This window comes from Motacilla alba, chromosome Z (assembly GCF_015832195.1).
Source record: "Motacilla alba alba isolate MOTALB_02 chromosome Z, Motacilla_alba_V1.0_pri, whole genome shotgun sequence".
Taxonomy (NCBI): Eukaryota; Metazoa; Chordata; class Aves; order Passeriformes; family Motacillidae; genus Motacilla; species Motacilla alba.
The window spans coordinates 63,622,649-63,647,298 of record NC_052046.1 but is presented as its reverse complement, the minus strand read 5'-3'; the positions used below and the strand labels follow the sequence as shown (position 1 = coordinate 63,647,298).

Below are 24,650 nucleotides of genomic sequence, written 5' to 3'. Positions count from 1 at the left end.
GAATTGTGAAAGTATGGATTAAATTCCACATTGCTGCTATGCAGATTTCAGTTATAGGCAGATGGTGAACTTAACCTATAGATCATCATGATGAGTCATGCCTGATATGTGAAGAAAGAAACTGTAAGATACTATCAGGAGGTACTCTGTGTCATTCTGGCAGTGTTACAGCTGTTCTATGAATTACCTGGTCATTGTAGTCCATTAAGGAGCTTCTAAACTGAAACTATTGATTTATTATTATGATGCTATAAATAACCTTTGATATTTTTTCCAAAGGTCCATGATTACCAATGCAAAAAATGCAGTGTGCGTGATTTAGGTCACTTGATAGATTAATTCTTGGGGAAAAAGTACTTTCAGCATTGGGATGGAGATGAACGCAAAGGATCACAATGCAGTTAGTCAAAATTCCTGCTAGCCTATATCTTGTAGTGGGTGGACACCACTTTACTTTTGGTGTCTGACTGACATGATTGATCTGTTAATTAGAAGAAGATGTCTCCTTACTGATTGGTTTGTAAGGACAGAGGCTGTGGATTCCAGCATTTACAAGAGAAAGAAGGAATTGACATCTATATAATGTAAAGTGAATCAAGAACTCTGGGGAGACCTGAAAAAAAGTGAATGCATTTAGAGGAAAGAAACTATTAAATTACTGGGAAAACATTATGTTTTGTCAGATAAAGTTCTGGTCTTACAATGGCAATCTGTCCACATACATCTCTTTTTCCAAAATACCAGGTCTCAAACAGCTTTTCTTTCCATTCGATAGATCAGGAATACAAATTTTTAAAAACCTGAAGAACACAAAAGGCAGTTACTTGTTTTGACTCAAGCCTCAGGAAAATATTAAGTAAAATAAGTTCTTGATGTGTCTGTAACAGAAACCGTTGATAAATTCTAATCTTAGGAGAGAAAAAGAGCTTTATGTACCAGGCCATGTGTCTGGGTTAAAGGGAAATAAGGCATAGGAAAGCTATAGTTTCAGGCTAAACTAGCCAAAAAGCTCATATTCCTCTAACTGAGATTTCTTCTTCTTCCTTAATAATTGTAGAATATAATGAACCAGTAGCATGTTGAACTGCCTTGATGAACTTTTGAGCTTAGTTATTAAATTTCAGGTGTTAATCCAATTTCTAGTGTCCAGGTTCAGTGTAACAGGTAATAGGAGCACTTAGTCTGAAAGAAAAGTTATTTTCAAAATTATTACTAGCATGGGCAGAATTATTGTGCCTCAATCCAGTCGCAGCCTTTTTCTAAAGATTCAGAAGGCCCAAAAATGTTGTTTATATGAAGTGCTGGCTGTCATTTCTGAGGCCTTACTTGGTCTGAATAGACAATGCCTGTTGGAACCCTTGGGTTGTGACTGATCTTTCTAAGTTCTTGAGGGGAGTGTGGATAAGGCTCAGGAAACTTGAAAGCACTTAAGACAGATTTTTGTTCTATTAATATTCCGCTGTGACAGTTAAGATCAAATGCTGTCACCTTTAAGAGTGTTGTTCTTAGATCTTTTCTTTGCTTACGCATTTGTAGCCTGTGTCTAGGCTAGTTGTGCTGAACCAGATCCTTTTAAATCTCAGAAGAGTAAAATCTCCTGTGGCTTTGCCAGATACTGCAAATCAGTTTATCTTTCCCTCAGATCTGATAATCATCATTACTTGTTCTATAGAAGCATTTAAATTGGATTTACTGATGCTTGTAAATTTACTCAAGTATGTTGCCTAAACTGCAAGAGCATTTAAATTCTTTTGCAGATAATTTATACCAGTAAGATAATTGTAAAATAGGTAACCCAGTTTTTAAATAGTTCCCGCACTTTCTTGCTTGGGAAAAATAAGGTAGATACTAGTGGGATTTTTAAGGCCTAATCTTTCAGGAGCTATTAGAATGATCAGAAAATGGTGACTCCGCACTGAAGTGACAGTCTTCTCTTCACTGACTAACGCTCATGCAACTGGAGATTATAGTCTGACATTCATGTAGTTGCACCAGTAATGGAAATTCTCCTTATGTACAATTTTCAGATTCTTAGCAGCCACAGCAGACAAGGACTGGTAGAGATGCAACAAAATGGAAACACAAGTTGAAAATAATTAGAGTGGTTTCAAAACTGTAAGACTAAAATGGATGCCTTCAAAGACAGCAGGGATATTGAAAAGCAGGATGGAAAAGCTACCAAGAGACAACATGTGTTTTCCCCATATTTATGGAAAAAAACACTCATTCTGATATTGATACTTTACCTTACTGTTCATGAAGATGATAGAAGACTGACAGAATAGAACAGTAAGGATGGAAAAGCAGAGAAAGGCCCTGCTTATGTGTCTAAATTTACTAAGTTTGCTTCTGTACCTGAGGCACCGAGTTTTGGATAACAGTATAGGAACTTTTCTTGGCTGCTTACAGCCTCTAAACTGCCAGTCTTTTTTAAGTGGATTAGAGTTGACAGTCAGCAAAGTGCAGAAAGAAAACATCAAAGTGGGTATCAGAAGATTAAATATAGTAGCAAAGGAAGATAGAAAGGGGAGAAAGACTTGAGAAAGAAAAAGGCAAAGGAAGAGAAATTGTTGGTGTCAGAAGAAGAAACATGGGAACCGAAATACTGATTCATACCTACTGGGGAAAATTACTGTCTGTGGATATAAAAACTTCTTTATCAAACACTGATGTCAGAACTCAGAAAGGCAGCTTTAGGATGTATAAACTGCTGTGGTTTTGCTAGATGTTGACTGTTATCTAAAATTACTGAGAAGTGTAGAATATAGATATTAGATATGTTAATTATTCACTTAGGTAAAGTACTTATGGTGGAATAGTGATGTTTAATCAACAAAATATTAATCCAATATGTAAAACATAAATTTGACACAAAGGAATCACCAAAGAAAGCTGTTAGCTGATGCTGAAAAAGGTGACTTCAATGTATGTATTTGGTCTTACCTCTCTTACACTTCACATTTGAGTTGAGAACTTTTATTCAGTAAGTTAAATCATTGCAATACAGAGAAGAGCCTTTCCAAAGTCAGAAAATAGCATCTTTTCTCCAACTATGATCTATCAATTTAGATGTTAAATTAGTTACAGGCTTTGCTAAGAATTTTCCTTCTACTTGCATACAAAATGTAGAAATTTCAGAACAAAAAAAGCATTTTTCAATGAACTAGAGCAGGTTGAAGTCATGCCTATCATGCCGTTGCATACTCAGCATTAATGAAAATGTATCATCTCAGTTTCTGCCAGTTTATTTTCTTTTTAAAAAATCCCCGGCATACTTTAAGATCATTTTTACCTGAAGTTGTCTTTAAAATTATTTTGTGATTTTTTTTATCCAAGCATTCCTTATACCCTTTAAAACATAACTTCTAAATGAGTGTATAAGTTGGATTTTTCTGGTGTGACTGACTGCTGCTTCGTAAGTGTGAGGAGTGTTGTGATGTAACTTTCTGTGTACGTCTAGTGTGTAGCCTGCCCATCTTTGTTGCAGTCAGTGATACTTAAATATATTCCAGATATCAGATCATACATTTCATTCCATTACGTTCTGTGTTACATGTACTGAACATGCACGGAGCTTGTAAGACACACAAGACTCTCTTTGCACCTCTGAACACCAACTTCTCTCTTCTAGTAGCAATTTGCTACTTCACTGGCTTTGGATGGTATGCTCCTGGAACTCTGGAAATGGCAGGGAAATGGTCACCAAGACATGGCATTAAAAGGTCTAACACCTGCATATAGCACTGTTTGTTTTAGCACTGATACCATTGATGTTGTCCATTCAGTGAGTATATTTTGCTTCTTAGAATCGGTGTAGGTGACAGAAATGAAAAGTGGTAGTAACAAAGAAAGACTCTTGGGATGGCATATGATAGTCCAGTAATAAGTACAAGCTAAATGGCCAACTGATGTCACTTCAAACATGTTTTCTCTGCCTTTTGACAAAGATTTATCTTGACTGATCTAATAATCCTGAAATATGTATCTTGGTTTGTTTCTTGAGGACACTTGAATGTTGTTTGGACACAATATTTTGTTGCAGTTTGTTGTTTTGGTTTTGTTGTTGGCTTTTAGTTGTTTTCTTTAACAGAAACCATCTCCCATTTCATGAGACTTCTCTCTCTTGACACCATCTGCTAGGTGTGACAGTTCTGCCCTCACTGGCAATTTTCTGTGTTGGTCTGGTTGTGGCAGCTCAGAAGCTGTGTTACTTTGTGCAAGGATACTTAAGGGAGAAAGTGGGGATGAAAGATGTATGAAAGCAAGTAACACTGAAATCTGAAGTTCCAAATACCTTTTGGAATCTGTGGTGTTATGGATCAATGTCTTCTAATATGTCTTACTGGTGGATCTTTACAATGTTACTTTGTTACTGATTTTTAACAGTGAGAAAATGCCAGCTTCTCCTGTACTGACAAAAGTGCTTTAAATTTGTGCATTACAATAGTTAATTCAGTCCAGCAGATACTCAAATATTGAAAATACCTATAGTTCAGTCCTGCGATCTCTTCTGTACATGTCTACACTTTATTATAAAGTTGTTTCAGGAGGAGCATTCTCTGTGAGAGAGATTCCTTCTTTTGGGAAAGTACATTGAACATGCTTCTTTGTAGGCATAATACATGAAATTTAAGCAATAATGAAGAACAACTGCATTTTCCTATTATATAATTGGAAATATATAATCTTTGAGATGGCTAGCTTCTTAGGCTGGGCACCGGGAGATGTAGTGTGGCTCTTGGCTCATTGAAGACTGGGTCTGACTGCTAGTAAAGTGTCACAGGTCTTACCCCACAAGATTCTTAGGGCACATTACAGATTCTTAGGGATCACTAAGACTTGCAAGGTTCTGGCAAACTGCAAACACCTTTTTAGGTAATAGTGCCAGTGATTGCTTTCCATTAATCTAATTTACACTCTGTAATCATTTGCATTCATTTTCAACAGGCTCTTCTGTCCAGTTCAACTCAGTGGAAAGCCTGACACATTTTCTTCAATTCCATGAGATAGTAATGGCACATAAAGAGGAGTTTCTACCGTGCTCTGCAATGGAAAAGCACTGGAGTTTCTACAAAGAATGCAAAGATTTTGGATTCTAAAGACTTCTTGAGTACTAATGCATTTTTCGTTGCCATCACTTAAAAGTAAACATTTGAGCCTTTAGAACTAAGTACTTTTCTGCTGCCATTTTGATAAATCATTTGTCCAGCACTTGGCATGATGGAAAGTTTGTTTGGGTAAGTGAGGAACAGGGAAGTACTTAGTAGCAGGCAAAGATAACTGTCAATATTTACTCTTGTGCTGCAGGATTAAGAAATGGGGAAGTAGATAGGACTTACATACTGATGCTCACTGTGAATTATATTCCAGGTTGATTACTTGGTATGAACTTTTAAGTTTTAATTTAAGAATAAAGTAACTGCCCATGCTTGATGGGGCAGGACAGAAACAGGCATCAGCACTCACGGTCACTTCTTACACCTGAACCTGGAACTGCTGTGGCTGAGCATGCGCTATCAGAAATGGCAGATAGCAGTGCATGTTTGTGTAGTAACAGAAATTGTTAGGTTAGGCAAAAATCAAGATGAGCAGCCTTGAAAATCATCATCAGCTTTGCTTTATGTGGTATATATATATATATATATATATATATATATATATATATATATATAAACATTTGAGAAGAGAGGCAGGTGCTCAGAGAGGTTAAAAGAAGAGTCTTAGCAATTGGAAGTGCTCAGGAAAATTCCATTCATGTTTCAGCCAAATCTGTCTGATAGGCAGAAAATGTGCTGGCATATGACAGGAAATGCAATTAGCCTGTTTGTGGAACACAAATTTTTCCAAGTAACAGCATCTCAGATATTCATCCCAATCTATGAGGGGTTTCTATTTGTTTCAGTTTTACAATGTTTGAATCTGCTTTAGCAGCATATTTGCAACCAGTTTGACTGTTAAGAGAGTTATCTGCATTCAGGTGATATTCTTGCTCTTTCGTTCTTTGGATTATAAGAAGAGATGGAATAATAGTACCTGCTACTCCTAACTCCATGGGGAGTAAATAGGATGGGGAGTATCTCCTATTAATACATAATGTCAGCAAGCTGTTTAGAGTGTGAAGAGCTCTTCTGCAAGGATCTGATTAGTGTCTTAAACAGAAGTTGGTTTAGGGAAGTGAGAGAGGTCTGATGTGCAGAGAGCTAGTACTGTGCCCTAGGATGCACGAGCGGTCATAGCCTGATGGGCTGTAAGAATAAAGAAATGCCAATGGCCTGGAAGTCAGAAAAGGTAAAAGCTGCTGAGTGACAGGTATTTTGTAAAGTCAGTTTCACAAAGAAAGAAAATGGAGTGTTCTCACAACTGCAGCAGCAAAACAAACCTGAAGGCATATTGTTTCAAAGGAAGTGCTCATTCAAATACTGTGCTTTCACTGAAAAGTAAAACGTATTTGACTATTAAAATGACCTCTGAATTACATGTTTGTTTGAATTTTTTTCTTTGTTGCAAGATGTCTAATAAAATTAATGTACAAAACCTGGGAGAATTTGACAGCACTGTTTTGGTCTATTATATTAATGTGATTACATGACCTAAGGCAATCCTAAGATACAGTGACAGAAAATTGAATGAGCAAGCTGAGCAAAGAGGTAAAAATGCAAAGTGCTACATGAAAACCACTGTCTCTTACAGGTGCTGTATGTAAAAGTAATCTACCACTGAGGCTTTTTTTTGTTTTTCAGTTGTATATAAGCATCTTGAGAAAGGCATTAGCTTGACAACATATGGCTTAATATGACTAACAAATGTAAGATTCTGCTTCCCAAATCTTAAAACTGTTTTCCCTGCTAGAATCCTTTGATTTTAATGTTTTTTATTTTTAAAATATTAAGTTTTAATGATTTTTAAAGATCCATGAAGAGAGAAAAAACTTAAACCATCATGTTTTATCAGTTTAAATTTATGCTTTTTAAGTGTACTTCTGCATAAAAATATAAGTGGTTGTCACTGGTCAAAGATGGGCAGCTGTTAGTGATGCTAACTGCAGCAGAGTAACACAGCTTCTGCTCACAAGTGGCAGGTCACCCTCCCAGCCCCTTCTGCTGCTTTCACAATTTAGTTATTTTATTTAGTAGACCTTCTCCACTCCTAGGCTGTGAATTAGCACTTACTTCATGTGGTGCAGGCTAAAGTAAAAAAAGGATATAAAATGCAAATATTAAGACAGAACTCCTAGCATTCTGACTGCTGTTAATAGTCACATGGGGAATAAAAGGATAAAGAGGTGATGCAGAAAACAAAAAATTCAGATTCATATTTCCACTGAATTATTTATTTATTTATTGCTGACATGGGATTTTAAAAAAAATGGTGGGGAGATTGATACCAGTCAGGAAGAATGCAAGATTCAAAACAAAAGAATGAGTGAGGAGGAAGATAAGCAGCTGGGAGGGAGAAAATACAATGCAAGATCCGTAGATTTTAAGGCCAGTAGGAACCAATGTGACCTCCTGAGTAACAGGTCAGAGGTCAGGAAGCTCTGTGAGCAAGGGAAACACATGGAGAACAGGAAAAAAAGTAAAGGCAGGTGCAGAGAGAGCTAAAGTAATTCTAAGCAGAGGATCAACACAAAGCATTGTACCTTCTTGCCAGGCAAAGCAGAGTGGGTCAGGGAAGAGACTAATGGGAATGAAAGCCAGCTTGGGAAAGGTATTTACAGTAGTCCAAGGCAATACTGCTTGGGTTTTTGATGGTGGAAATGCAGCTAAGGGGGAGGGAGAGGGATGAATAATGTTGCCATAGAAGTTTGGATAAATTCTTGAAGCAGTTGCAGTTGGCAAGTGTTTTGTCATGATAACTCAAAGACTTTTTTCCTGGTCTTCAAACCTTAATACTAAACTGGAGGAAAATTCTCTGTTCAAATCAATAGATTGAGCGACTGCTTACATGAGACTTGGGCCCTTTATTCTTATCACCAGTAGTCAGTTAACTAGTTGGGTAGGAAATGATTGAAGTGATCTGACATTTGAAGTGCTAAATCACTGGCCATATCAAGAAAACCATGACACAGGAAGGGAGTAAAACATTTCTAAGGAATGGGACTTCAGAACAGGATTCAAGTAACTTTTTATGTGATTTTTGTGCCTCTATGTTTTTATGGTTGTGGGCTTTTTTTTGTTGGGGTGTTTGTTTGCTTTTATTAAAACAAAGCTTTGGCTTTGTCTGTGGCAGGAGGTTTTACCACTTACACCAATATTAGTGTTGTAGTTATCCACAGGTGAGTTTTCCAGCATCTGTGGCCTTTTGATTTCACTTACTCATTTCTGTGGGAGAACTCAAACACCCAGTTACATATAACGTGGTCACAGTGGCTTATGCAATTACCAGCCTTAAGCCGAGCTGTCACAGTGGTGCCCAGCTGCAGGGTCGGCGCTGCAGCAGCAGACGGATGCTCTCCGGTGCTGTGGCGTCTTCCACGTTTCTCACCGAGCCAGTGGGCCAAGAGCTCGAGGCTCTCTGCGAGCAGAGCCAGCAGCTCGGCCTGACCTTAAAACACCGCCCTTAGCCTGGAAGTGGCTGGGGAGCTGCAGTATTCCAGTGCAGCGGTAGGTTATTTCACTCCTAAATAAAAATAATGAAACGTCCCCAGCCAGCCTGCTATAAAGCAGAGGCTTAATGCCAGGGTGCAGCTTATTAGTTCAGAGCTGCAGCTATTCCCGCACCTTGTGCCCACCCGCCCCGGGACCGCAGAGCCCATCCCTCTTCACGGCTGTGCGCTCCCGGGGCAGCAGAGAAGAGAACAAGGAGCCTGGGCCGGGAGGGAATCGCCCCCAGTCCAGCCCCAGCCCTGTTCTGCCGCCCGGGCGAGCCGGCTGTAATGTTTGGGAAGCTCCTCGGCCGCTCCGCCCCCGAGGGGCAGTCATGGGGAAATCGGAGACGCGTTTGCCGGAGGGGAGGCGTGGAGGCGGCGGGTTCCTCCTGCTCCCAGGTGCTGGCGGGGACCTCACCGTCACCTCCCACTCGTCCTCGTCCTCCTGCCCGCCAGGTTTCGGGGCGGGCGGCTGCCCTTGTTTTTTCCTCCACGTCATAGAGGAAAATGCTGTGCCGCACACACATACACGCCCTGTGCACACAAGAGCGCCCCTTCGAGCCGAGCAGGGCGCCGGCCCGGGACGGCCGCGATCCACTGGGGTGAGTGCGCGACCGGCGGGCCCGTCCCGGGACAGCGGCAACGAGACGTCCCGGCCCGCGATGCTAAACTCTAACTTCAGGGAGCGGCGCGCTGGAGTGGCAGCAGCTCCCGCCCTCCTCCCGGCAGCTTCGCTGTAGGCGCAAATTTGGATGCTCGGCCGTGGCGGCGGAGTTCGGGAGGAGAAGGAGGAAAGGGCGGCACTGAGTGACTCCGCGGGAGCGCAGCGGGGCGGCGCTGCGCGGGGGAGAGAGCGCCGGGCCGGGCGCGGCGCTGGAGGCGGCCGGAGCAGGAGGAGGAGGGTCGGTGCCGGTGCTGCGGGAGAGCTCCGGTAAGAAGGTGCTGTTTGTCTTAAAAGTTAGTTACGGGGGCATTTTGCGTCTCAATTACAGGGTGCGGGTGTCCGGAACCGGGGCACACACCTGCCCGCAGCCCGGCTGGTAGGCGGTGTACCCAGATGTGACCTTATCTCCAGAATCAACTGTTACACCAACTTGAAACTAAGGTTTGGTAAGAGTAATCGGGGTTGCTGTGATGTTGGCATTTTTTCGTTTCCCCATAAATTGTTCAGAATGTTCATGTAGCTGTGTTCAAATTTGCCAAGTGCACTTGGTGGTTTCTTTAATATGGAAAGAGGTTCCTTTTCCTTGTGAGGAAACAGAAGGTAACAATAGCAAGAACTGTGAGAACTTCTTTTTTCCTCGAAGAGAGACAGTAGCATCTTGTCCCTTATTATTGGGTGAACAGATTTACTAATGCCAGAGTAAGGCTTAGAAAAAGAAGACCTTACAGGGGACTTGAACTGTGTCCCACCTGAGGATCTGCTCCACTGAACATCCTCTGACTCATTCCAAATATCTAATCCATAAACCAACCTGTTTCATTTTGAGATAGGCATGTTTCCTTAATAGTAGCCTTTTTGCATAAATAAATTTCCTTAGTAGTAATCCTTTTGCATTTGCTTTCTTGTGAGAGAAACAGCTGAGGGGTAGAGACGGTAGATAAACTTGCTACTGAAGTGGCTGAAAGAAGAAAGAGCTGCTTGCTTCATTTAGCCAGGGAATTACAACAGTCAAGTGACACTGGGAGGCAGAAGAGTGAAAACAAGTACGAGACAGTGGGTTTTTACACTATGCTCAAGTGAGCTGTATCGTGTTGCCTCCCACCCCCACACTCCCTGGTCTCTGTGAGTCAAAGTTTATGGAGGTCCAAAAATGACTGGATGAAAGATTTCGAAATTTCATAAGAAACAGAAAAGATTTCGAAATTTCATAAGAAACAGACATTTTTAACCTGACTTTGAAAGCTTCTGAGCTGTAAGGAAATGGATCTGGAAAGGACATGTGGAGAAGATGTTAAAGAGTATTCATTCTTTCTCCTGTTTCCATGCATCAGCTTTTGACTACTGTGAGACAACATCTTGGGCTGGATGGGCTCCATGGATATGATGTGATTGTTCTTTCATGCACATAGCTTTTCTGAGATGGTCATAGAAAGGGAATTGAAATGCTACAACATTTGAACAACTGTGGTTTCTGGTTTTATACATCTGATAGTGTTGGGTTTTGGCCCAGTTCCCATGTATTTTTGTGTATGCTGCCCAGCTGTAAAGGCATTTAAAGATTACCAACAAACCTGGCTAGTGCATTATGATGTAATTCCTAAGGATTATAACTTTCTGAAAAGCAGTAATGGTGATAAGGAGTACATTCAAGTTTCAACTGCTTGGGTTGACACCACCTCTGTGTGTTATTTCACTGGATATTCAGACCCCCAAGAAAGGGGTCCACACACTGAAAACTGCAGTGTACCAGGTTCTTTAAGTTTTGTGGTTCTTAACCTATACTGTACATGCTGTTTTATGGCCTAATATGTGCAAATTATTCTAGACAGTCAACAGGCTGGCTGTGACCATCCTATAAATGCCTTGTTGGGAGGCAGGAGACTGTATCTGAAATAAGTAGTCCATGTATGTTCAGAGGAATTAAGCTTAAAGCATTTACGTAGCAGTTACAGCTACAGAGTCATCAGGAGTCATATGGTGACTCCAGCTTTTGAGGTCTTCCAAGAAATATTGATAAAGGAACTAAGAAATGTACCAGATGAGTCATAAAAAGCTCATTTCTGCAACATAAACAGCGGGGTGCTGAATCCAGCAAGGGAGTACATTTTGCGTAATTGTCAACAAGTCAAGTCTCATCAGACAACTCCCTGAAACACTCGAAGAAGGCTTCACTAGGGTTTTGCAGTGTGACCAAGCATGAGGCAGGGATCACTCTGCTTTTAGTACAAGAGAGACAGCTGTGAAGAAAGGGGAGGTCTTGAATTGCACCACACCGAGATAAAGGCAGGTGGTAGGGTAGATACCAGCCTGTCAGAGATCCACCGATCCTCCTGGAACAGACCCCCTTGTATTATCTAACTACTGTATGGCTTGTCTGGTGGGTCAAGTAGCTAGCCCGTGGCCTGTGCAGGATTCCCTGGTGCCAATCAAAGACCTTTTCCTTTTAAATTCACTGTGGGGTGCAGTTGGCCTGTGTGTGTTTTTGTGGTCCATTGTTGTTTGCTGGAGGAGGTCTTTCTGCAATGCTTGATTTCCAGGCAGGGACAACTCAGCATCCTAAATCTTACTCAAAACATGCATAGCTGTCTGCAGACCTTTTTCAGTTTTGCATGTGCTGGGAGCTTTTGTCTCACAAAAAATGTCCCATTTTCTTAATTTTTTAAAAATCCATTTATAACACATTATATAATTGGCCATGGTACCCTCCCATCATACAAAAAAGAGGTTAAGTTGAACCAGCTACTGTCTTGCCACTTTGCATCTTGTACAAACAGAGAGTGCCAATATTAAGTATTAATATTCCATATTAAGGAATCTGGCTACTGTTATTTCTGTATAATTTTACTATGCTGGGGACAATGAGCTAGGGCAGGACTGCAGGAGCCCTTGAATCTGTGACACCCAGAGCCCCTCTTTGGGGCTTATGACACTCAGCCTACTTCAGTCACAAAAGTGCAGTTTATAATCCTGTAGCATCTGGGAGACTGGTGATGAAGAGGAGGCTGGTGTGTGTATTTTGGTCAAAATGTGAATGGAGAGGAGGACAATGCTGCATATGCCTTAGGAATACTGCTGCAATGCTGCTTTCCTCGAGGGAAAATACCATGATAGGTGTTTGTGGTATACACAAATAGTACAGTGTTGAGTTCCTTAAATTTCTTTGTAAGCATCACACAGAGAAAAGTTAGGTATAATAGCCCAGAAATTTATTTCTTGCCATGGAGACTTTGTATACCGTACGAAGTACTTATGGATAGATGAACTTGCAATGCAAGTCATCATAACTAGAGAGAATGTCAGGAAGTATCATGAGGACTGTGAGTCTCACAACAGTAGCCCAAACTTCTGGCCTTAGCTTAGTGTCAGAACTGTTTTGTTTGTGGAGGGAGCAAGGCCTCTGACACCTGGAGTCTTGGTACCTGAAGTATTACGTCCATCTCAACCTTGGTGAGGCTTTTGGCAGACTCCTCGTGTCCCAGTGCTGTTCTGCCTCTCCCCAAGTCCTCTTTACTCTGCTGAAGAAGGAAATTAGGTTGCTTTGATGTGATCTGTTCTTTTTATGGTGTTCCTTTCTCCCTGCCTTCTTGGTGCTCAGAAATGCTATGTGTGTAAACAAGAAAATATGCTTCTTATACACATAATGCCTTCCACAGCTTAATAACAATAAAACCTTCCCAACTAACCAGCTAAAAAGCAGAGGCTTATTAGTTCAGAACCATAGCCACCTCTGGGGCTTAACATACCGAGCCTCCATGTTCACTGTTTTTCAGCTAACATTTTACAATTTTCTTTTTTGATTTGTGCAAGAAATAACGTCATCCCTACTACTTCTGTATGTCTGACTTCATATGCACATGAAGCACTGATACTGGTGGAGGCTGTGGGCAGTGGCAGGATGGAGTAGACACTAGGACTTTGTTTGCCCACCAAGCTGGCTGTACCCATATCGATCTCCTGGGACAGAGCATCCTAAAGAGGGGAAGAGACCACACCAAAGTCCAGGAGATAGGTCTGCAGCTCTCTTTGATGTGATCTTACTGACGTGACAAGCTGTGACTTTGCGGGGGGAAATGACTTAAAGAGGGTGATTTACAGTGTGGCTTGGCAGAAAAGAATCTGCAGGCAGCTTGCTGGTGGGGTGAAGGAAATGGAGAAATATTTTCAGCTGTTAAAGGGAGCTTTTCTGCAGTGCCATGCAGTTTCTCCTGCTTCCCTGTCTAACAAGAAATTTCCACCCTCTTTTACGGTGCTTCTCCTTGCCAATGAACACAAATTCTGTCCCTTTGGGTTTAATTTTTATGTTATTCTGTAGTTTAAAGGTTAACCCTCTCTCCACTGTAGTACTATTGCTTTAAACCCCCATATGAGGTGGAAAAAAGCTGTTAAACTCTAGATTGCCACAAATTAGAAGGGACTAAACTCTGTTGGTTGAAGTATGTATTTGTTAGTGGGATTTTGTTTATTTGTTTTCTTGACACCTACCTTGATGGTACACTAGGTGCTTGGCAAGCATGGATACCCCCATGTCACAATGTCAGAGAACTGAAATTCTCAATGTATAAGCATCAGGCTTGGGAATTTTGATGACTGACTATCTCTGTGCCTTCTTAACACTTCCTTGCCTTAAGAGGGCTGCAAATCCTCTGACTGGCATCACACAGTAGTATGGGATGTACCAAGGGATTTGCTGAGAGACTTTTCAGGCCTCCAGCAAAAGAACTTTTGTGAAAAGTTTCTGTAAAGCAGTTCAGATTAGTTGGGATTGCAGAGGAATTACATTCTCTCTTGTGCTGCTTGCATGACCTTCCAGAAGTTGCTTGCCTCTTTTCCTGGCCAGAGAGCTGAGACATTGACTTTCCTTACCTTGACATATCTCTGGGATGTGAACATGCTGAAATTGATGTAAGATATTTTCCTGAAACTGTGAGGATTGCCACTGGAGGCAACTGGAAAGGAGAATCCAGCCTTTTCTGAAGAGAAAGAGAGAGAGAGAGCCGGAACTGAGTGGCAAACAGACAAGCAAAGCAACTTACTGTCTGCACAGGAAGTTCTGCTAGGAAGTACAGATCCTGTGCAAGAGACAATCCTCATGATCAGTACTGGGACAAAGTTGTGTGTCATATCCATAACTGCCAGATCTTTGCTGTGTTTCCCACAGGTGTGTGGCAAGAACATGTCTTTCTGCTTCCAGAAGCAAAAATCACGCTGTGCTAAACTGTAGTAATTTCTTACTGTTTTTCATTGGGACACTGTGCTGTTTTAAGTCTTCACGGTCTTAAAATTGGCAAGTTTATAATCTGATTACTTCTAAAAGTAATGACTTATTTTTCCATGTCTTGCAATTAAGTGTTTAAGTAATTGAAGTTACTTAGCTCTTTAGTTGTCCATCATTCAGAGAAAATGTAAGGGAAAAGTAAGTAATCTAACTTACTCAGGCAGGCAAGCCAAAACAAGGGGGTGAGATGGGGTGCAGAATGAGGCTGGTGCTAAGTGTAACTCTGTTGGAGCGGCACAGGCTGGGGCTCCAGTGCAGAGCAAGTGGGTGGAAACTCAGACTAACTTGATAGAATGAACTGATTGAGATTTAATGACAATAAAATATACTCCTACAGAAATCCCATGATCCCTATCAATAGATGATTTTGCAATGGAAATAACCGGCTAACAGCAGTAAAAAAAATAGCACAATAATAAATTAGCTTTTCCAGTTAGCAGCATTGAATAGTTAAGTAGTGTTAAAAGTTTAATTCAGGCAGATAGTTTACAAAAAATTAAAATAAATAGCTTAGGAAAGCACACGATTACTTTTCCTTTTTCCTAGTTTCCCTGGAACATCATCCCCTCTGTCTTTCCCATAGACCTTTCAAGGCCCAGACTTGATTTGTATAGACCACAGGGAAAACCAGGAGGAGCTAACTAAATTTTTGCACAGGGTTGGTCATGAAACCACCAAGTTTGCATTGCTGCGTGAGCAGGTGTGTTTTAAACAAACGGAGATATTTTATCAGGGGGAACTTTCCTGAAGTGTTTTTACTTCGAGGAGAGGGAACTGTTCCCTCTTTAAGTTCCTGCTTTATGAAGTAATGGTGTTGGCTGCTGAAATATACTGTGACCTGGTTTCCAAGGAAAGGGGTAGACACTGGTTTTGCTTCAGATGTCTTTGAGTGATGGGGGTGTAATAGGTTCGAAAAATCACTTGTTCTGCTACTCTGATTTTAGTTAATGCTCTGTTGTTGTTAATTACTTACCCTTTTCATTCCCTCTCTGTCGGAATCCAGAACATTCCTCTGGGTGTCCTGGATGGCCAGAGCTGCTGGCAGGGGGCTGTGAGACCCTGGCATGCAGCCAAAGACACACGTGGGGTTTTGATCTTTGCCCATGGAGCAAATTACTAACTCTGTATGAAGAATTACAAGCCACACACACACACAAGTTTAGATAGCATAGTAGAGATAATCACGAAGTGAAAGGAAGGATTTTTGAGTGCTGTACAAGGGGGTTTTAAGCCTTGTACGCAGGGGTCCAAGTTTTGTACATGGGGGTAAGGAGATCTAAGATGGAGGGATTTGGGTGTGCCCTGTCCTCTTTCTTTCTCCTTCCTAACCTCCATGTCTTTGGTGATGTTGGCACTCACAGATTGGTTTAGAGTAGAAAGTCACTATTCAATATAGGTAGTAGGCATTGGGGAAAAGGTATAAACATGTAGTATGTAATATATGATATAAAAGATGGCACCAGCCCCCTGGGAGGGCAGTGTGCCTTTGAGCTGCTGAACGGGCCACAGCAGTTCAGGGAGAAGAATCTTTTAGATAACCAACAATAAACAACCTTGAGAACAGACAACAGAGGACTACTGAGTCTTTCTTAGAAGGCACGGGTTGGAGGAGAGGCTTTTCCATCTTTTGGGGTCACCACAATCCGGGGGCTGGAAACCCAACATCTGGCATCCCTGGGTGGGCAGGAGACCCGACACCTCTCTCCATTCTCCTTTTTTGTAATTTCCCAACCCTTATTCTGCTGCTCCTGCTCTTCTCAGCATGCATTCCCTTTTTTTTTTTAACCTAGGTGACAGCAAGGAGTTTGATTCATGCTGTACATATGCAGAAGGGTTTCTCCATGCAAGAAAGAATCACTTCTTGGGGTAAAAGCACTCCTATTCCCCTACAACTGTTCTCTGTCTTTCATCTCCTTCCACAGACTTGCACTCAAACTTGACCTTTTCACTTAACTCTTGCTCCGTGGCAAGCACCGAAGCAGGCTGCCTCACAACGCTTTCATAGCAAGCCCCATGAATTTCATATCCACTGAGGAGAGAACACTGCCTGCTGGCAGCCTGAAGTTTCTGAGAATCCCTATTCTAGGAGCAGTCAACATGTCCTGTCTGTGCTCTGGGTAAACCAGCCCCAAGCAGATGTGACAAAAGACAAGGCGTGGTTCCCACTAGCTGTCTGTCTTGCATGGCACCAAAAGTAATTTGTGGCAGAAAGTCACAGACCTCTTTTATTGATATAGCTTAAGTAGAAAAGAAGTATTATAAATTTGGTAATGCTGTGCACTAGGAGAGATCCTGGCTTTCGTTTTCTGTAGCTCAATGTAGCTGGTAGTTGAGATTCGATTTTTGCTTGCCTACTGAGCAGGTCCTTCAGGAAGGACTGGCAGAGGACAGAACAGGGGGGGCAGTGGATGTTTGTTTTCCTCAGGAAAGTTGTGATGCATTGGTTATTGCAGGCAGACAGATTACAGACTTTTGGGTAGTCCTGCCTGCATGCCTGCTGCTAAGCCAGTTGCCTCCACCACTAAAGGAATGCCTTTCCATCTCTGTTGTGTCAGCTCTCTTTGAGCAGAGATCCCTTCTTTATTCCTGAACAAAACCCAACCTTCAAGGCAGGAGTTTTCTCCTTCTACCTGTAGGTATATCTGATATCTTAGCTCCACCAGGCTCTGTGCTTCCTGTGATGGATCTGGGTGATTCATAACGGCTCCAACCTGCAGGTGACATCCAGGGAGCTTGTGGGCATTGTAGATTCATCTGGAAGCTTCTACTTTTAATCACTGAAGCATTTGAGTTTAATGCAGCACAGTCTGTATCAGAAAAGACAATAAGGAAAGGGAATGGAATGCTTGGGAGTTGAAGAATTCTGGATTTTCTCAAACAAGGTAGCTCAGAAGCTGCTAATTCCATATGCTCTGAATACAAACTGGACAAACTGGGAACACCTCTGCACTGTGTGGACAGCAGGGGAGACTTGCCATGCCGAGCAAGAGGAATATGAGAGTTGTTAATTTGTTCCTGCTCAGGGTGAAGGGAGCTGTAGACTCCTCTGCAAGAATGACGTTGGCATCACAAAGTTGCACAGGCTGGGAGTCTGGGTACACTGAAGTTGTGGAAAAAGCAAAAATAATAGTGTCAGGAGCTGCAATAAGTGCCCTGGTCTCTCACAGGAACCAGGTCTCCATAATATTATTAGAGTCTTTCTAAAGTAAAAACTCATCTTCAGAGACACAGTGTGAGCCCAAAGCCTGCCAGTTTCTTTGTGCTGATGAAGGGAACCTGTCTGTTCCTCTGAGCTCTCAAATACCTCCTTAAACATTTATAGAGGGGTGTCCTCAAAGAAGCTGCTGTAGTGCTGGTGTATATGAACCATTGGAGGTAAGCCAGAGCAGGATCTTGGTTCTCTGAGTGAACTCAGACTTGTGCTGGCCAGAGCAGCTTCCTGGCTTTTCTCTGTTGCATCTGAGTACCACTCTGGGAAGGAGGAGCTGCTGGAGTATTCCTGGCAGAGGATCATGGCTATGTGCGATACTGCTCCCCCTGGAATTCCTCACATTAGAGGTGCAAGAAAGCTGTGCCATTGCAAGCAGGGTTGGCAGAACTGGCAGTTATGGTGCAAAAGCTGGGCTTCTTTGTGGCTTCTGTTTGTTGTGACCATGACTTTTCCAGGGATGCTTTGTCCAGCCCATCTCACAGTTCATGTTTTGGGATGAATTGTTGATCCTTTGCAGTTCCTGGTATCTTTCCACCAGCTGCAGAGTGCATCAGAATCTCAGTTTGGGCAAGGTGTGTCTCACGTGCACAGTAGAGCAACTAGGATGCCAAGCAGGTTGTCTGCTGGTTTTTTTCAAGGCCAAATCTAGAAGCAGTCTGGGTAGTTTCACCACATTAAGTTCTGCTACCTAACATAAAGCATTACTAGATGTTATGTGACAACCTCAAGTAGTCTAGTGGAAATGTTCCTACCCATGGTGGGGGAGTTGGACTAGATGACATTTAAAAGTCCCCTTCCAAGCCATGTATTTCCACGTTTCTATAATTCTATGAAACAACATATGATGGTGTATAGTTTCTCAGTAGGAGTGATAGTTTAAACATGATTTTACCCTGAAGGAATGGAGGTATATTTGTAAAAAATGTTATTCCCAATGAGTTAATATATGAGTTCACAGGTGGTTCTTTGATTTCGACTGCCACATCTCATAATGTACAATTTTACCTGACTGCTGTGTTCTTCTTCCAGTTAAAAACAACAACAGTTCCTGGTTTTTTTCCCCTGTGTGTTTACAGGGAGGTGGATAAGGCTTCTCTCCCCTTTCTGTACGTGTGGTCTGCTTCCCTCCAGGGAAAAGATGCTGGATTGGTATGAGGTATGCAACGCTACCCAGATAAGCAGTTCCCCAGTGGGCCCACAAGAATTTCTTTGCATAGCACTGAGAAGATGCAAAGTTAATAAGGTTCGCTTTCCATTGATTTGATAAATAGAGGGAAAATTCTGGTGGGTACACTCAAAACCAATTTAAACCTTGCCTACACTGGTTAGTATTGGTTCCACAGTATCTTAGATATTCAGTGTTATGGAACTCTTAATAACAAAAACTAAATAATACAGGAATCAGAAGCTTCAATTTTGCAGTAACCTTGATACCCAATATGTGATAGTGCACAGTGGCCTTAGCCAGAATATTTGGATCAGAATGCAGAAAAAGTTACACTGCACTCAGGTGAAACAGCAGAATAGTTTTTCTGGTAGGCAGATCATCACTCCCACTTAGGGTCTGCCTTGGAGGCCAGAAGTCCCACTGATGCTTTTACAGATTTTTTACAGAAAAGAACATTTTTTTAGTTATTAAAAGATACAAATGAGGAAGCAAACATTGTTCTAATTTATCCTAATTTTGATGAAGATACCCTAATCTGTAAAACAAGCCAAAAAGTGGATTGTTGCCCTCTGTAATATTTGTTCTCATTTAAAACTGATTTTTTTAGAATTCAGTTCAGTTTAAACAGAAAACACTGAAAGAGAAAGGATTTCTATTGTGTTTGTAAGACATACATTGACTTGAGGCTGTGTGCATGTGTTTTGGGGGTACCAGTCAAATGCAAAATCGTTCAGTTGTTCACATGGTTCAGAGAGCAGCATGTTCAGGGTTTTCCAGCCTGCGTCTGATGTGTCTGATGTTAGCAGCACACCTTAACCCTGCCTAACATTTTTAAACTTCAGTATCACGGAAGACACACTTAGAGGCTTGCTGTCAATCAGAAGAGTTGCAATTAATGCCTGAGGTTCATGACTAGAAGCTTTTAGCTGAGTCACTTCTCAGCTACCACATTCCTGAAGAGCCTGAGTCCTCCCACATGAAGCCTGAGGACCTGGGGAGAGGATTTCCTCCCTTCCCTGACAACTTCACTCATTTTCATTTTGGGATTGAATCCTGAGTGCTGGCATGGCTTTACAAATTCAGAAACATTTGACACAGTAGTCCTTGCAGTTGAGGTTATGATCTTTGTGAGGCTGAACTGTAGTTCAGGGATCGAGGGATGGATGCTTTACCTTCATCCATCTTCTCTGAATGTGAGCAGCAATTGTGAAGGGAGACACAATTCCTCGACTTTAATAATTTTTTTTTTTGCATTACAGTGCTAGTAATAAGGGAAATGCAGGTTTTTTGACATAATAAACTGATAATGGATCTGGTAATCAGATACGAATGCACATGTTTGTTTTTGGCCAACATGGAGAGGGTAAAATCTGTGAGGTTTATTAATGGGATGGTGCAGAGGCAGGAAGAGAGGATTTCCCTGGGAGCCCCGGTTTGTGAAAGGGCTGTGTAACCCTAGGAAGATCTGGATAGAAGTCTTACACTGCATGAAGACCTGCGGCTCCTGCCCTCCTCAAGTCCTGGAACAAGCAAATGTACCTCAGGAGTCTTCTCACATGTAGGAAAGACAAGTAACCCATTTTATAGAACAAACCAAGAGGTCAATGCAAAACTCATAATATAAAATCTTGATACAAAAGATGGAACCTTGCATGTGTATTGTATGGCATCACCCTAGGAAAAAGTTTTTGTGGGCAAGATAGCCAGAGTTAGCATCTGGTCAGTGCTACCCAAGATAGGTGCTTTGGACAGCAATAGGTTGCGGTTCTCGTCTGCCATGTTCACTCATTCTGTGCTCCTCTGGAGAGGATGGTGTGTATGGTACAGCTCAATGTCTCAGTAGGGCTTTGAGTCTGCATGTGATAAAAAATGAAGTTTTTCGGATGAGTCAAAACCTGATGAGGTGTGTGATGGCCTTTCTATCCCAAGAGATTTAATCCTTCAGTTTCCCACTGTTAATCAAGAAATCCCAGTTTTGGCTGAAATTAGCTTTATACTGATAAATGATTTAGAAGGGAAACAAAAGTGATGAAGGGTCTAGAACCTAAGTCATATGAGGAGTGACTGAGGGAGCTGGAGTTTTTTAGCTTGGAGAAGAGGAGCCTCATGGGAGACCTTACTGCTGCCCACAACTACCTGAAAGAAGGTTGTAGCAAGATAGGGGTCAGCCTCTTCTCCCAGGCAACAAGCAACAGGATGAGAAATAGCCTTAAGCTGCACCAGGGAAGGTTCAGGTTGGATATGAGAAGGAATTCCTTCATGGCAAGAGGGATGACCCTGATAACTACAGTACTGTCAGTCTCACTCCAGTGCCTGGTTAAATTATGGAGAAGATTAATCTGGGAGTTATTGAAAAACCCCTGAAAGAAAATGCAGTCATTGGTCATAGCCAGTATGGTTTCATGAGGGGAGGGTCCTTCTTGACAAACTAATTCCCTTTTATGACAAGGTAGCTCACCTTGTTGATGATGTGATCTTTTTTTATTTCAGTAAAGCTTCTGATGCTGTCTCTCACAGGATCCTTCTGGATATGTTATGTGGTGGGTGAACAGCTGGCTTAGTGGCCAGCCACAAAGGGTTACAGTGGATGGAGTGGCATCAGGCTGGTGACCTGTCACCTGTGGGGTTCCACAGTGCTCCATCTTAGAGCCAGTGCTCCTCAACATCTTCACTAATGACTTGGATACAGAACTCAAGATAAACTCAAAGATATAAACTTGGACACTAAATTGGGAGGAGCTGTTGAAGGCAGAGAGACCCCGCAGAGAGATCTCAACTAATTAGAGGGCTGGGCAATCACCAATCATATGAAGTTTAACAAAAACAGATGCTGGGTTCTGCACGTGGGACAGGGCAAGCCTGGATGTATGGACAGACCAGGATGCAAAAGGTTGGGAGACCAGCCCTGTGGAAGCAGACCAGTGGCAATGGTCAATGGCAAGTTGAACATGGTCAGCAGCCAGGAGGGCCACCCGTGTCCTGGGGGCATCAGGCACAGCATGGCCAGCCGGGCAAGGCAGGGGATTGTCCTGCTCTGCTCTGCTCTGCACTGGGGTGGCCTCACCTCGAGTGCTGGGAGCAGTTCTGGGTGCCACAGTGTAAGAGAGACATAAAACTGTTGGAGAGAAGGAGGGATCACAAGGATGGTGAAGGATCTGGAGAGGAAGCCATATGAGAAGCAGCTGAGGTCACCTGGTCTGTTAAGCCCAGAGGAGACTGAGGGGAGACCTCACATTGACCTGCAGCTTCCTTGTGAGGGAAAGCAGATGGACAGGGACTGATTTCTTCTTAGTGACAAGACCCGAGGGAGTCTGAAGTTTTGTTGAGGGAGGTTTAAGTATAAGAGAAAGGGTCTTCACCCAGAGTGTGGCTGGGCACTGGAAGAAGCCCCCCAGGGAAGGGGTCACAGAGCACCAGCCTGATACAGTTCAGTACTCTCGTGGTCCAGAGGTGGACAATGCTCTCAGGCACATGATGTTACTCCTGTGCTGGGCCAGGAGTTGTAGTTCACTGGTTCTTGTGGGACCCTTCCAACTCAGGACATTTTAAGATTCTATGGCTTTGTTTGGTTTCATAGCAACAGAATGTTTGGCACTGGGCAGAAGCTGGCCAGAGCTGACACAGATAGAGAGGTTAGGGAGAAGTTTGGAATGTGTTGGATTTTTCCCCTTTTTCTTTGTTCAGACTCGCCTTTCTGAAGGAGAGAGTAAGAGAATATTCACTCCTTGATTTAGGCCATGCCTGTTCAGGCAGGGGTGGTAAGTGTTGTCCTTGGTAGCCAGGGAGATACTGGGCAGAGGCATGGGGTGGGCTTCACAGAAAGGCCACACCACATAGGTCTTCTCCCTCCAAAGAAAAAAAACAGGGCAGGTTACCTGTTTCCCCCTCTATAGGGCTTTTTTTCATATGATTGAAAACCTGCCTTTGGTTAGGAGCAGTTTTTAGAAGTGATTTTTTTTCCAGGACCACAGATGCATAAAGGAAGTAGGTAAAGGGGAAACCCAGATTAGACATTGAGCTAGGATTATTTTGAAGAAGACATGAAGGAAAGCACCTGCTTGCTGTTGGGGAACATGGGATTTTTGGCTTCATAGGGGTATGAATGTCTCACTTCATTTTGAGGATGATGAGGCACTGCCACAGGTTGCCCAGAGAAGTTGTGGATTCCCCATCCCTGGAATTATTCAAAGCCTAGGGGAAAGTTTCCTGCTCATGGCAGGGATTTTGGAATGAGATTGTCTTTAAGGTCCCTTCCAACTCAAACTATTCAATGATTCTATGAGATCTGTTTTTTCTCTTTCTTTGTTAGTATATCTGGAGACTGTTTCTAAAACCCGCAGAGAGTTGATGAGCTTTGGTTTCTGCAAAATAGGTATGTGTTGGCTGACCCTTGTCTGTACCTGGCAACCCCCAGGAAATAATGTTTCCTTCTTTCTGTTGCCCTAGAATAGAAATATTAAGGACAAAGATGCACAGGGAAAGGCTAAGTCAAGGGAGAACAGACAAATGAAAAAGCTCTGCCTTGACAAGCTGCAATTTGAATGTAGCTACAGCTTGCAAGACCTGACATCAAAGGGTATGCTAAAGATGCCTAAGTTAGTTTTGCGATGTATTTGATTGCACATCTCAGTACTTCATTTTACATACATATGTGAGATGTTCAGTCATCTGAGCCACATCTGCTGGCCCCACCATTTTATTGGCTCTGGAAGCACTCTGAAAAGCTTCTGTTCAAAAGAAAATACTAGGAGCTGTTGTAGGTATAGGGAAAGGCGCTCGGAAGATATTGGGCTGTAACGGAGAGGCCACAGGACTCGTTTCTCCCCAAGATAAGCTATCACCCCCGGAGTGTAACCCCCACTAACACAATGTGCTAGTACTTTTCCACTCTCCCTACTAACTCAGGACCCTCTGATGTAGTGAAGAACCCCAAGGTACTTAAACCCCAGCTTTGAGATAATAAACGCCTTTAACCATCCACCACATTGGTGTTAGCGTCTTGTTACTGGCCCGAGCGACCGTGAGGATTAGGTCGCCGTGCTGTTTCATCAGAACCAGGTCGCACACCTTTGCAATCAGAAAAGCAACAAGCTGTTCAATTTAAAAACAAAGTGGAGTTTTGTTTAAGCTAAGTAGAGCTAATTTTACTGCTGCACTTGTTATGAGGCTCTGGTCTAATTTTAATTCAGGGTTAGTAACAATGCTGATTACATTCAGCCAGTAAAGCAAAGCTATGTGGAAGAGGATCTCTGTATTTAGCTTTTGTTGTGGTAATACCTCAGTTGTTAATGTGCTACACAGGAATTTTATTAAATAACATGCTGTATAAAAAGGGGCCACGTGTTTTTGTGGTCACATCCAAGGTTGTGTCACATGGCAGAGAGCAGGATGGATGCACTATTGCTTACTACAACCACCCCTTTTGCCTTCAGAGGTGTACATTCTTTATATGTTCATACCAGTGGATGAAAGTGCTATGTCTTTGTCCACCTCTGTCTTCAGGACAAGTTAGAAGTATTTTCCAGAAGATCTTGTTGGCACAGGATAGGGAGGAAATTAATTTCCTCTTGGACATCTTTGTGAGCCAGCTCCAGTGTTTGTGATAATGAGAATGCAGTGTTTGAATACTAAAACTTACGGTTTCATGCTTTTTTAAAAAACTATACTACTATCTACCATCTACACATTCTTTGTAGACTTACTAGACATCCCTTTGCTGCTCCCATTGAATACCTTGTAGTTACT

At 42.3% G+C, this 24,650-nt stretch overlaps 2 protein-coding genes across 9 annotated transcripts in view; both read left to right on the top strand.

The window, feature by feature from the left end:
* ANKRD31 (ankyrin repeat domain 31) overlaps positions 1-6,534 on the top strand; it is a 64,560-nt gene extending 58,026 nt beyond the window's left edge. For both annotated transcript variants that reach the window (XM_038124991.1, XM_038124992.1), the window contains exon 23: positions 4,948-6,534. In XM_038124991.1, coding sequence (XP_037980919.1) covers positions 4,948-5,099 — 152 coding nt within the window. In that variant the 3' untranslated portion in view covers positions 5,100-6,534. The remainder of the gene's footprint in view (positions 1-4,947) is intronic.
* A 2,038-nt stretch (positions 6,535-8,572) lies between these two features.
* The window catches only part of GCNT4 (glucosaminyl (N-acetyl) transferase 4), a 36,243-nt gene continuing 20,165 nt past the window's right edge, over positions 8,573-24,650 (top strand). Inside the window, exons 1-2 of one of the 7 annotated variants that reach the window (XM_038124263.1) lie at positions 8,573-9,189; positions 9,580-9,692. In XM_038124263.1, the coding sequence (XP_037980191.1) occupies positions 8,674-9,189; positions 9,580-9,692 (629 nt within the window). In that variant the 5' untranslated portion in view covers positions 8,573-8,673. The other 6 variants (XM_038124268.1, XM_038124264.1, XM_038124266.1 and 3 more) reach the window with 6 other exon arrangements.